The following is a 13,183-nucleotide window of genomic DNA, read 5'->3' on the forward strand; positions in this document are numbered from 1 at the left end:
GGTTGAGAATCACTCCAAGTATGAAGTGTGAACTGCACCAGGATGTAAAGAATCTGAATGGAAATTATTACACTGAGTTCCCGCCTACAGCTCCACTCCTGTCTTATTTCAGCAGTGAAACAGGAACTTACTCACCAGTAAAACATTATAAGTGCAGCCATGATAGGAAGGAGGAGAGAACGAAAGAGGGGAGGAGAAAGACAGTGTGCTCAAATGTCAAATGGAGGGTGGACTGTGTGACGTTCAACACAGGCAGAAAGGGAGGGGAAATGAGAAAGAAAGGGAAGAACTTTTTTCCGATAGCTTTTTCTTCTTCCAAATTATACATTTATACGAAACGAATTGACTCAAACGCTTTTACTGGCAAATTAATGCTGCAATAAGCAGAAAGGATTGAAGAGAGAGGAGTAAACATTTGCTGAACTCCTTAAGCTACTCCTGTGCAACAGATGACCGCATTAAAAATGGACACAGTGTGAAGTCTGTGGCCTCTTGACAGGAGGTATGTTTTTCTTTCAATTTTTTCTCTTACTACTACTCATCCACACATATTTATTGCTTAGTAGCCTATACGGGGGAAGAATGTAAGTTTATCTAACCTTTGATCAGCACAGTATGCAGCTATTCTAATGCTTGAAGTATTGAAGTTTCTTTTTCAAACCATTACATCATGAATTTGAAATGAGATTCCGTGTGACGTGATTTCTATTGCAAATCGGTCTTTCAGTTGTATGTGACATAAAATTATACACCTGGTTAAATAGTTCATAGTTTAGTTGGAATGCATGGATTAAACATTATTACATAATGTTTTATTTTCTCTGCACTGCAGACTTTGAGCATGACTTCAGAATTGGACTCAAGCTTGACAAGCATTGACTGGCTTCCCCAGTTGGGAATCAGCACCTTGCGTTCAGGAAAAGAAAGAGTGGAACAAAAGAAAGAACGAGGAAGAGAGAAGGACATCCCTCCCATATGTACAGTATCTCCTGCATCTAATTCCAAAGGGAAACCTCCACACAGCTATGCCACTCTCATCGCCATGGCAATTAGTTCATCCCCTGAAAGGAAGCTAAGTTTGAATGACATTTACACATGGATCAGTGATAGATTTCCTTTTTATAGCAGAGCAGGAAGAGGATGGAAGGTAAAGACCACTACATGACCACTTCCTCATGATGCATCTGCACACATCATGTGTGCTGTTGTGCTCGGATAGGGTATTTTGGTAGGCTACTAGGCTTCACACTTTATTGATTTGTAAAACAAATCTACAAAGAAACTATTATGAAATTAAAATACTGCTGCATTTTTAGATTTTTTTATATACATTAACCCAAAGAAATTTATTGTGATTCTTCAGCATTTCAATTTCCACAACATTTTCAACATTGCACCATTTCTTATTATACATATTATATATGTGCTTTTTGATGTTTTGAAGTCTTTGGCCTTAAAGACCTGGACAATTGATAGACTTGTATTGCCAAGAAGCTCTTTTGTATCATAGCCTACAGTCAAAAGCAAAAGTTCTGTTTCAGAGAATATTAGTAAATGGACTGCTTCTCATTGTGGCATACTTAAATAGGATTTATTGCAGATTTGTGGTCAGTGTGAATTGCATTACTACGGTGGCCCAGTAGTGCACAACACAACGAAATTCAAAAAGCAAACATAAGTTCACAACACAACGGAAACAAGCCACAACACAACGCAAAAAAGCCGCAACACAACGGAAACAAGCCACAACACAACGAAATAGCCACAACACAACGGAATAGCCACAACACAACGGAAATGCTCCCGACCACTAGGGGGACAGGTGGTCTCCGGAAATGGTTTAAATTGCTCTCAATCTCCCATGCGTTATCGCTGGCGGTCTGGATTAGTGATGGGCAATCCGGCTCTTTTTCGTGAGTCGGCTCGTTTGACTCAGCTCACTGAAAAGAGCCGGCTCTTTTGGCTCACAAACGGCTCTTTAAAAAAAAAAATGTTTTGTCTATGATAGGTGTGAAAACAATTCTAATTCAATTATTAAATGAAATCATACTCGCAATGTCTCACAATTTCTTTAAAAATGCATTGATTTGTTATGAAAAAATAATACTATTAAGCATTTGCATTAGAACTTTTTAATGTATAGAAACAACCTTCAAAACAAATACAATCTGAACATAATAGAACCCATATTAAAGAAAAAGCTGTATCTGTGCACCCAACTGTGAAAAGCTCCGCTAGCTTCACAGTTGGGTGCACAGTTCGCATATGCCGGTGTAGGTTGTGCGTAGAACCGGCTTTATGCGATATTTTTTTTTGGCAAATTCTACACTGTGCTTTAACATTGTCCACGTCATTAAAGTGGTTCCAAATGCTGCTGTGCTTCCGACTCATTTTCCTGCTTTTGCTTTGTTTTCACATGTGTTTTTCCTCTCCTCTCCTCCGAGTTTGACGCTGTGTGTGTGTGTGTGTGTGTGTGTGTGTGTGTGTGTGTGTGTGTGTGTGTGTGTGAGATGGCTCGGCCCCTCCCTCATGCCGTATAATTGGTTGACACCTTGTGTATGATTGACAGGAACAGAACGTGAGGCTGATCAGACAGTCAAAATGAATGTGTGCACCTTTAGGCCTATATAATAATTTTAAAATAAAATTAATTCATTATTTCATTATTACATAATTACGGAAGAGGATTAGGGCCAAGCAATAATAAAAAAATAAAACCATCTCGAGATTAAAGTCATTATAATGCGAGATTAAACTCGTTAAATTTCGAGAAAAAAGTCGAAATACAATCTTGAGAATAAACTCGTTAAATATCGAGAATAAAGTCATTATAATGCGAGATTAAACTCGTTAAATTTCGAGAAAAAAGTCGAAATACAATCTTGAGAATAAACTCGTTAAATATCGAGAATAAAGTCATTATAATGCGAGATTAAACTCAATATTGTATTTCGACTTTTTTCTCGAAATTTAACGAGTTTAATCTCGCATTATAATGACTTTAATCTCGAGATGGTTTTATTTTTTTTTTATTATTGCTTGGCCCTAATCCTCTTCCGTACATAATGATTTAATTTCTATAGGCTATATATTTAAAAATAGAGTCGGAGGTATTTTTGTGTAAAAATAAATTACACAGATTAATATCCCATCACTTACACAGATAATCTCTTGTCGTGTCCCGATCATAGACAGTAAAAGAAAGGTCCCGATTCGACTCCTGAGGAAATATCAGCTTTTTAGTGCCGACGCTGCCCCCTAGTGGTCGGGATCATTTCCGTTGTGTTGTGGCTATTCCGTTGTGTTGCGGCTTTTTTGCGTTGTGTTGTGGCTTGTTTCCGTTGTGTTGTGAACTTATGTTTGCTTTTTGAATTTCGTTGTGTTGTGCACTACTGGGCCACCGTACATTTCTCTGGAAATGTGTTGCAATCTGTTCACAAGTACTTCATAAGTAAAGCCAATGATTTGTAGTGCTATCTTACTTGAAATTAAGCATGTTCTGACTATTTGAGGAGCCTGTGCATGTTGAGTTTAAATATGTATAGAAGATTTTAGGATAAGATTTTGTCATATAAAATTGACACTGTCTGTTGTCTCTCAGAACTCAATTCGGCACAATCTGTCCCTTAATAAATGTTTCCGGAAAGTTCCTCGTCCACAGAGTGACCCTGGAAAGGTGATGTAGACTCATTTGATCTTTACTTCATTAATATCTGAGGTTTATTCTTCATGAATATGAGCGATTATTACTGCCACACAGTTAATTCCTTAAACCTTAAGCCAGCTCTTTAATACATCTTAAAGGAATAGTTCACTCAAATACTATCATTATTTACTCACCCTTTTTTCATTCTAAACCTATATCTTTCTTGACTTAAACTCTCTTGCTTGAGAAGCACAAAAGGAGAATGTTGTGATCACTAATTTCCATTCAATAGATGTTGATATTGATTCATTTTAAAGCTTAAACAAGTACCCAAAAGTATCATAAAAATTGTCCACACAACTTGCATCATGCATCATATACCATGCATCATATACCATGCATCATATTCTAAGTCTTTGGAAGCCATACAGTAACTTCGATTTGACTTACAAGTGAATAACGACTTCGATTTTGGTCTATAAATCAATTAATGTAAACAGTGCCCAAATCAAATATGGCAATATGTCAATAACATCAAACCTCATTGGTCCTTGTGTTATGACATCATGATGTTTGGTCAAAAGATGCACAACAACCAGTGAGGTTTGATGTTATCACTTGGTATATGGTATATTTATGAGTAAATAATGGCAGAATATTTATTTTTGGCTGAACTGTTCCTTTCATAGTTTGTTTCAAATCCTCAGATCCATTTGCTCAAAAGCTAAAAGAACTCCACTTTTCTCTTTTAAGGGTTCATATTGGACAATGGATGGACCGCCTGACTCAACACAACACAGAGGTTTCAAACGCCCTCATCCTGAAGAGGAGGTACATTACATAAAGCATACTGCATTTCATCAACGAGATGTGTAAATGTTTATTTTTAAAAAATCATGCGTATTTCATTCACTGACACCTCCATCCCTGATCCAGGCTCCATCCTCAGAGACCAAAGAGCCTTTCAATCAACCGGAGCCCCTCCCACCTCTCCCAGATGTCAATAGCACATTCTCTTCCCTTCCATGCAAGGTACAAAGTTATCTCTTCTTCTTTCTCTATTTCTATTAAGGACTAAGATCCATTCAGAGCAGAGAATCGGGAAGTGAGAGTGTAGGGTTGGGGACAAGACGACATAGATGTGTAATTGGTAGACTTTAAAACTTCCATAAATTCAAAATGTGACTTTTGTGGCTTTAGTTCATGTTTAATAGATTTGAATCCAGCAATTTGTTAGTATACTCATAAATGTTGACAAAATTAACCTTTTGCAGGTATTTACATTTTAAAACGTATTGTTGGAATTTAAACATTTAAATTTGAATGTTTAAAAATTACAGTTAAAATGTCATTTACTCTTGTGGGAAAATGGACCACAAATATTGATGATTCATCTTGCACTACACAGATTTCGGTCCAATTAAATGCTCTCTAGTATGAGAATATCCAGACCCCCTAAAACCCATTTTCTTAATTCGTATTCACTGTCTGTCTTGTTTACCAGAAAAAAATCTAAATATTATTAAAACATTATATATGTACTTGACAAGCAGAATGGCATAAAATACTAAGTCTTGTTTTATGAGAAATATGACAAAATAAAAATTTAAGCTAATGCTTAAAACAAGAAAAAAAATCTGTTAATAGGGTAAGAAAAATACACTTGTTTTCCCTTATAAGTTGTAAAAATTATTTTTTTTTTACAACCCATTGGCAAATAGTGTTTTCTTGTATTATGCATAAACCTTACTTAATTTATTTAGGTTTCTCTGAAAACAACAAACAATATTGTATGCCATTTTGCTTGTCAAATAAATGTATCTTGTTTTAAGAATGTTTAGATATAGAGGGGCCTGTGTAGCTCAGCAAGTAAAGACGCTGACTACCACCCCTGGAGTCACAAGTTCGAATCCAGGGCATGATGAGTGACTCCAGCCAAGCTTCCTAAGCAACCAAATTGGCCCGGTTGCTAGGGTGAGTTGAGTCATGTTGGGTTAACCTCCTCGTGGTCACTATATTGTGTGGTTCTTGCTCTCTGTGGGGTGCATGGTGAGTTGTGCGTGGATGCCGCATAGAATATTGTGAAGCCTCCACACGCTAGGTCGCCGCAGTAAAGCTCTCAACAAGCCATATGATAAGATGCGTGGATTGATGGTCTCGGATGCGGAGTCAACTGAGATTCGTCCTCCGCCACTTGGATTGAGGCGAGTCACTACCACCACGAGGACGAGAGCGCATTGGGAATTGGGCATTCCAAATTGGGGAGAAAAAAAAAAAGAATGTTTAGATATTTTACTTGAAAACAAAACAAAAATGCTAATAAAGAAAAGTAGCTTTTGAAGTGCTGCAACAACCTAGCAAATAGCAAATCATGGTTCAAAGCTGTGGCATAACTACAGCCTTTTCTATGTGTCCCATCCAAATTTTCTATAAATATAGCAGCAAATATGTCAAATCAGTACAAGTGAATAACAAATTCGATTTTGGTCTATAAATCAATTCATGTAAACAGTGCCCAAATCAAATATGGCAACATGTCAGTAACATCAAACCTCATTGGTCCTTGTGTTATGACATCATGATGTTTGGTCAAAAGATGCACAACAACCAGTGAGGTTTGATGTTATCACTTGGTATATGGTATATTTATGAGTAAATAACGGCAGAATATTTATTTTTGGCTGAACTGTTCCTTTCAGAGTTTGTTTCAAATCCTCAGATCCATTTGCTCAAAAGCTAAAAGAACTCCACTTTTCTCTTTTAAGGGTTCATATTGGACAATGGATGGACCGCCTGACTCAACACAACACAGAGGTTTCAAACGCCCTCATCCTGAAGAGGAGGTACATTACATAAAGCATACTGCATTTCATCAACGAGATGTGTAAATGTTTATTTTTAAAAAATCATGCGTATTTCATTCACTGACACCTCCATCCCTGATCCAGGCTCCATCCTCAGAGACCAAAGAGCCTTTCAATCAACCGGAGCCCCTCCCACCTCTCCCAGATGTCAATAGCACATTCTCTTCCCTTCCATGCAAGGTACAAAGTTATCTCTTCTTCTTTCTCTATTTCTATTAAGGACTAAGATCCATTCAGAGCAGAGAATCGGGAAGTGAGAGTGTAGGGTTGGGGACAAGACGACATAGATGTGTAATTGGTAGACTTTAAAACTTCCATAAATTCAAAATGTGACTTTTGTGGCTTTAGTTCATGTTTAATAGATTTGAATCCAGCAATTTGTTAGTATACTCATAAATGTTGACAAAATTAACCTTTTGCAGGTATTTACATTTTTAAACACATTGTTATGCTTACGGTAACGTGCTCAACAAGCCACGTGATAAGATGCGCATATTGACTGTCTCAGATGTGGAGGCAACTGAAATTCGTCCTCGGCCACCCGGATTGAGGCGAGTCACTACTCCACCACGAGGATTAGTCCCATTGGGAATTGGGCATTCCAAATTGGGGAGAAAAGTGGAGAGAAAAAAAACCATTTAGAATGTTTAGATATTTTACTTGAAAACAAGACAAAAATGCTAATTAAGAAAAGTAGTTTTTGCAGTACTGCAACAACCTAGCAAATCGCAAATCATGGTTCAAAGCTGTGGCATAACTACAGCCTTTTCTATGTTATATAGAATATATAAATATGCTATAAATATAGCAGCAAATATGTCAAATCAGTACTGAAAACCTTTTCGATTTAACGATTTCATAAGATTTGATTGAAATGGCACTGACACTTGAAATTGATTCTACTGCTACACTAGTGTTGTTTTCAGTCTGCATTCAAAATCAATTTCATTTTTTACTTTGATTTTTATTTGGCACATACATCAACATCCATTCAAATAAGTAATGAATGTGTGCTGACTCCGTTTCCACAGCAACGTCAAACTGCCCCAATACCTGCATCTTTTCCTTCCTTGATTCCTTCGAACCACCATGTGGATCCTCCTCTCCGATTCTCCTTTGCTGATTTAAACCTACCGGACCTGTACAATTCCTTTCAGTCTCTCTGTCGCTCTGTTAGAGAGAGAGTCACCTCGCATTGTAAGTGTGGACAACAAGTGGATTATGATGTTCTGTATCTTTAAATCTGCATTTGAGAGAGGTTTAACATTAAATGTTAATTTAACATTAACCTTCATGAGGATTGTACATGATTCACAATAACTGTCTCTTTTTCACTCTCTCTTATAGCGGATGTTCCCAATTTGCTTGGACTTACCAACGACAGTACACCACTACATACCCCAACCCTGCCTCCTCTCTCCCCCTGCCTGAACCCCAACACTAACCAATACACAAACCCAACCCCTAACCCAAACCTTATTGCCAATCGGAACTTCAACCCAAATACACCTAATACTAGTTTTATTCCCAACTTACACCCAAACCACAACCAGAACCCCTCTAACATTCATTCAAATTCTAACACTGAGCCTGACAAGCTGCTACACAGTAATGGTGAGTATTCTTGCACAGTGTTGAAATGTGTCAACAGGATATGTGTTCTGATCAGTGATCCATATCATCTCTCTCACTCTCAGTTGTTCCTGCAGACTGGTTCAGTAATGCAGATTCTTTGAGAGAGAGTTTCAGGATTGCTAGTAGTCTGGACTGGGCTAACATTGACCTCACCTGTCACCCTGGTCAGTACTCAGCTGCAGACTACATTTAGACTGTTTATAACACTAGAATAAAGAATTCAAATTTGAATTTAAAAGTGTTTGTTTCAATTCTCCAATCTGATTGGACAAGCTGTGTTCCTGATATTAAGTGAGAGTACTGATATTTAGTACAGCCCTGGAAAGCTTCAATAAACATAATAACTTCCAATATTGTGTCTAAAATGTAAGTTACTCTGTATTAACTTGTTTTATAGAGCTATTTTATAAAAGCAATATTACATTTGCAATGTAAAAACTTGATGTTATATTGAATATCCATGCTAATATTGAGTATAACAGTACTCTTTCTTGTGTGATATTGTTTGATTGTCCTGGTAAGGGAAAATTGGAAAACAATTGCTTAAATGTTAAAGGAATATTCCGGGTTCAATACAATTTAAGCTTAATCGACAGAATTTGTGGCATAATGTTGATTACCACAAAAAATAATTTAAACTCATTCCTCCTCTTCTTTATAAAATGCCAAAATCTTTGTTCCAGTGAGAGGCACTTACAATAGAAGTGTATGGAGGCCAGTCTTTCAATGTTAAAATACTTTTTCACAAGTATAGCCACAAGACATTAACAGAATGTGTGTTAACATGATTTTAGTGTGATAAAATCACTTACTAACATTTTCTGTGTAGTTTTACAACTTGGTTACCATGACCAAGTTGTGACCAAACCCTAAATGACTAAAAATTACAGTGTAAACATCTTTACAGTTAAAATAATACACAAGTTTTAAAAGAAGAATTAATGCAAGTGCTTTTATAAAATTATGAGCTTCACATTTCTGTGTTTAAACAGTCCAAATATTGGCCCCATTCACTTCCATTGTATGTGCCTCACTGTGAGCTAAATTTGTGTTTGTTTTTTTAAAGAAAAGGAGTAATCAACATTATGCAACAAATGCTGTCGATTGAGCTTAATTTGTATTTAACCCAAAAATATTCCTTTAAGTAAATCCATAAACACTGCTAGACTTCTTCATTATAAGGTAGAAAAGAGTTATTAAGTGTTCTGTTCTAACTGTTATCTTTTCCTATAGACCTGGTAGAGAGCATGCGCCAGGCTGAGCTCTGTGACTGGGCATTGGATGCGAATCTCTTCACATCTCTTTGTGATTCGCTCAACCATTTCTTCACTCAGAAGGGTCTCATTGGCTCCTCTTCTGGTGGCCACTCCTCGTTGGGACAAATGACCCCACCTCCTTTCAGTATGCCATCCACTAACCATCCCACCCTGGCTAGTTTGACACAACCCTCTCCACTGATCTACCCCTCCCAACAGCCTCCTGGTGAACCTACCCTCCACAGTCCAAGGAGAACCCTGACCCCTCACACCCAGAACCAGTCAGCACAGATACCACCAGGGATGCAGCCCACAACAAGCCAGCCTCTTACTCCTAACGGTATGTTGAGAGATAGTCCTCATACTCCTTATAGCAGTGGTTCTCAACTTCCCGACCCAAAAATGGGACACAGGTCTGAGACATCAGAGAATGCTCAAAGCTAATAATGAAATGCAACTAACCATATAATCAGTTTTTAAAAAGGAGGCGAAAAGTCACACATATATTTAGTTGTTTATTTCAAAACAAAAGTTGTGCGTTGAACTAACTCTACAGTATTTTGGCACAAATTGTTCTGCCATCTGGTAGAAGATGCTAGATACCAACATGGAAAGGTTGCTTGACATGCCCTCACCCTCAAAAACCATTTACAAAACTAAACAAAAAACATATAACAGTATATGACCTAGGCTACATAAAATACAGGGTCACTTGCAACAAGGCTAAACATGTTTGGGCTAAACACAATGTGCAGTGAATTTCTGGTTGCAGAGAGCATTAAACCATTGAAATTATTATGTTATTGAATTTGTAACACATTCTCATATTCAGCATATGTCATGTTAATAGTTTTGCATATTATTAGGCCTATACAGTTCAGTGGCAATATCAAGAAATTTCAATGTTTGATTTTAAGGTCATTTTAGTTTACTTTTGTATTATATGTCCAATGTAAAATCTTTTTACATTTTAAAAAGTTTATTTGGTTTGATTGCTCAAAGCAATCTAACATGTTGCTGTTTTGGCTTACACAGCACTTCAAACTCAGCCACTGACTCCAAGCAGTCGTCCACCTTTGAAGAATCTTCACAGCAACAGTGAAGAGATCCAGGATGACTTTGATTGGGATTCCCTTATTGAGTGACTTGTGATTCATTGGCAAACAAACATACAGAATACACAGTAAAATAAAATATATCATGAGCCAAGGCCACAGTTTTGTCAACAAGAAATTGAGGCAAACTCATTAGTCTTTAATGAGTGTTTTATGTATATATGGAACAAAGGCAGATGTCAGGAAACCACAAATTGAACATCATTCAGGTATTTGTTTCTCTTCAGTATGGCCCTACTTAACATTTACTGCTGCACAATGGTTCAAATTTAATTGTTTGCATGTTGAAATGCTGGTACACAAAGATTGCCACCTACAGTGAGAATAACCAAACCTTACAATGTTTTCATTAGTATAACATCTCTTTTTGCTTAGTGCAAGCTACACAGTAGCTTTTAGTAACTATGCCAGCTGCCTCTTTTATCGAAGTACCTGTATACAAAGTGACAATGTAAATAATACTAGCACTTCCAAAGCCCTAGCCAATAGAAAATGCCTAATTCTTTTCTAAATGTTGACATAGGCTTCCCTGACTTGCAATCATAATTTAGTTCTACAGTAGTGAAATTTTTTTTTTTTTTTTTTTTTACAGCTGCACAGAAATGGTTGTAAATTGCATGTACATTAACAATTTGTGGGTAAAGAAATCCAATTTAACTACACTGAGGTATATAATACATTTGGGTGTATTTTGACTGAAAATGACAATGACATTTTTTACTTAATATTGCACAATTGTTTGCTATCTGTTCACTTTAGGATATCCCTCTGTGGACCTAAACCTTTAAAAAAAAAAGAAACATTGAAATGATCTAACAATTTCCTGAAGAGTGAATGCAAACCAACGCAACAATAAAGCTTGGACAGTTTCATTTTGTGAATGTTTTTTATTTTATTTTACATTTCATTATTTTTTTCCCACTTTATTTTATTTTTAAAGTCAACACCACACAATTTCTGACCATAGTCAATATTATAGAAATATGTCATTTTCATTTATAAAATAATTCATTGAAAGTAAATAAAGAATTACAGCATGGATTATATCATTCATTCCCCAATTTTTGTAGTATGATTTCACTTAGTCATTCAGGCCCATTTTATTTTTATTTTTAAAAAGCATAAGCATAAACACTTAACTCTCCCCATTTTGTGTAAATCCAAAAGGAAAAAGGTGAAGTGAAATTCAAGGACAGTCATCGCTTCTCACATGAAAAGATGTTGAATTAATGCTTTGATTCTTACAAGAGTTGAAGAGAACTACACAAATGAATAATTGAAAATAAAGGACCCTTATAACAAAAGATGAGTCAAGTCATATTGTGAGACTATGCTGCTAAAACCCCAACAAATGCACAGCAGTGAGCTGAGTGAAAAGATTGGACAAGTCATCATACACACACTGACTCTCCCCAAAACACACAGACAGCCCCCTTTAGCAACTCACAAGTGTATAAGACTGAAATTTCGAAGGTCCAAGGAGACCAAGCAGGCATCTCTTTTAATGGCAATTTCCAGTGCAAATTTCCTTGGTTTAAATGTTCCCAGGAGTCAGAGACATAAGATAAAAATAAATTACACAAGATTAAACATTAAATTAAAATACAATTATTGAATGATTTTTTACTAGAGTTGTGAATGAAATGGAGAGTTGAATTCTTCTCAATCCGCTCCGAGTGAACCTGTCCCACGGTCATCCTTCATGCACTCGATCATTAGAGACTCACCGGCTCTTTTATTTAACCATCAATGAAAGGGGGAGAAAGATGTGTATGATTCACTGAGATCAGTTCATTAGTGGCTTGTTTTTTCCCTACAACTTTCTTCAACTTTCTTTTTTTGAGCAATAACAATCTTCCACATATAACTATATTAACAGCCTGCATCACTGAAAGACCCCTGCCAATCATCCATGCTTGTATCTGAAAACAAATATAATATAAATTGAAAAGGGAAATAAATAGACCTCAAACACTGTGTAAAATAAAATGAAAAAAAAAATTAAATGCTTTGTGAAAAAAAAAAGAAAAAAAAAGTTTTTTTCATAAAATATAGAGAGATGTACACATTAAAAAAAAAAAATTCAAACACACAAACTGTTTGTGTTGGGAGAGCAAGATTGGATTGATTGTTGATTGGACAGGGCACATGAGATCGGTGAAAACTCAAAGGAGGAAAGGGTTGGTGCTTGCGCCTGTCGTTCCACCTCCCACAGATCCCCCTGTTCCCATTATTCCACCCACCCCTGTCGGCCCACCCAAAATTAGTGCAGGAGGCGCAGGGCCTCCCGGGACCATAAACAAGGGGTTTCCTGCTGGACCCATGGGAGATATTCCACTGAATGGCATGCCCATTGGACCAGACTGTACCATTCCCATGCCTATACCAGGGGCCACCATAGGGACCCCCATTCCTGGCATACCCATCCCTGGCTGAACCATTCCCACTGTTGGTGGAGGCATGTGACTAAACATAGGATTTGGGGGAACAGGGCTTGTACGGAGCTGGCTTAGACCAAGTGAAGAGGGTTGAGGGGAGATAGATGCCATTGGGTTTGTGCCAAATGGATTAGAAGTTGAAGGAGGTGTTGGAGATACCCCTCGACTGGAAATTGTACTTCCCGGTGTAACACCCATTCCTGATGAAGAAGGACCTAAGAAAAAGGAG

The 13,183-nt window shown here is 37.1% G+C and overlaps 2 protein-coding genes across 8 annotated transcripts in view; one reads left to right on the forward strand and one right to left on the reverse strand.

Annotated features, from left to right (window-relative positions):
- Positions 1–234: 234 nt before the first annotated feature.
- On the forward strand, positions 235–12,551 carry foxj2 (forkhead box J2). 4 transcript variants are annotated; one of them, XM_052147619.1, is made up of 12 exons: positions 235–502; positions 833–1,147; positions 3,602–3,676; positions 4,400–4,477; positions 4,583–4,678; positions 6,412–6,489; positions 6,595–6,690; positions 7,542–7,707; positions 7,858–8,124; positions 8,208–8,309; positions 9,379–9,741; positions 10,437–12,551. In XM_052147619.1, the coding sequence occupies exons 2-12, from the start codon at positions 842–844 to the stop codon at positions 10,544–10,546; spliced, it is 1,737 nt and encodes a 578-aa protein (XP_052003579.1). In that variant the 5' UTR covers positions 235–502; positions 833–841; the 3' UTR covers positions 10,547–12,551. The 4 variants fall into 4 exon arrangements, with proteins under 4 accessions (XP_052003579.1, XP_052003580.1, XP_052003581.1 ...); XM_052147620.1 differs by lacking the exons at positions 6,412–6,489; positions 6,595–6,690; XM_052147621.1 differs by lacking the exons at positions 4,583–4,678; positions 6,412–6,489.
- LOC127658363 (epsin-1-like) overlaps positions 11,411–13,183 on the reverse strand; it is a 43,142-nt gene continuing 41,369 nt past the window's right edge. For 3 of the 4 annotated variants that reach the window (XM_052147616.1, XM_052147615.1, XM_052147614.1), the window contains exon 13: positions 12,561–13,169. In XM_052147616.1, the coding sequence (XP_052003576.1) occupies positions 12,682–13,169 (488 nt within the window). In that variant the 3' untranslated portion in view covers positions 12,561–12,681. Of the gene's footprint in view, positions 13,170–13,183 lie in introns of all 4 variants that reach the window. The other variant, XM_052147618.1, reaches the window with a different exon arrangement.

Source organism: Xyrauchen texanus, chromosome 17 (assembly GCF_025860055.1).
Source record: "Xyrauchen texanus isolate HMW12.3.18 chromosome 17, RBS_HiC_50CHRs, whole genome shotgun sequence".
NCBI classification, from domain to species: Eukaryota; Metazoa; Chordata; class Actinopteri; order Cypriniformes; family Catostomidae; genus Xyrauchen; species Xyrauchen texanus.

Bases quoted from the DNA above. Each gene is read 5' to 3' on its own strand.
- foxj2 (XM_052147619.1), top strand. From the start codon at position 842: ATGACTTCAGAATTGGACTCAAGCTTGACAAGCATTGACTGGCTTCCC. The intron at 4,478-4,582 runs GTACATTACATA...TCCCTGATCCAG, and splicing joins GCCCTCATCCTGAAGAGGAG to GCTCCATCCTCAGAGACCAA. The intron at 8,125-8,207 runs GTGAGTATTCTT...TCTCACTCTCAG, and splicing joins CAAGCTGCTACACAGTAATG to TTGTTCCTGCAGACTGGTTC.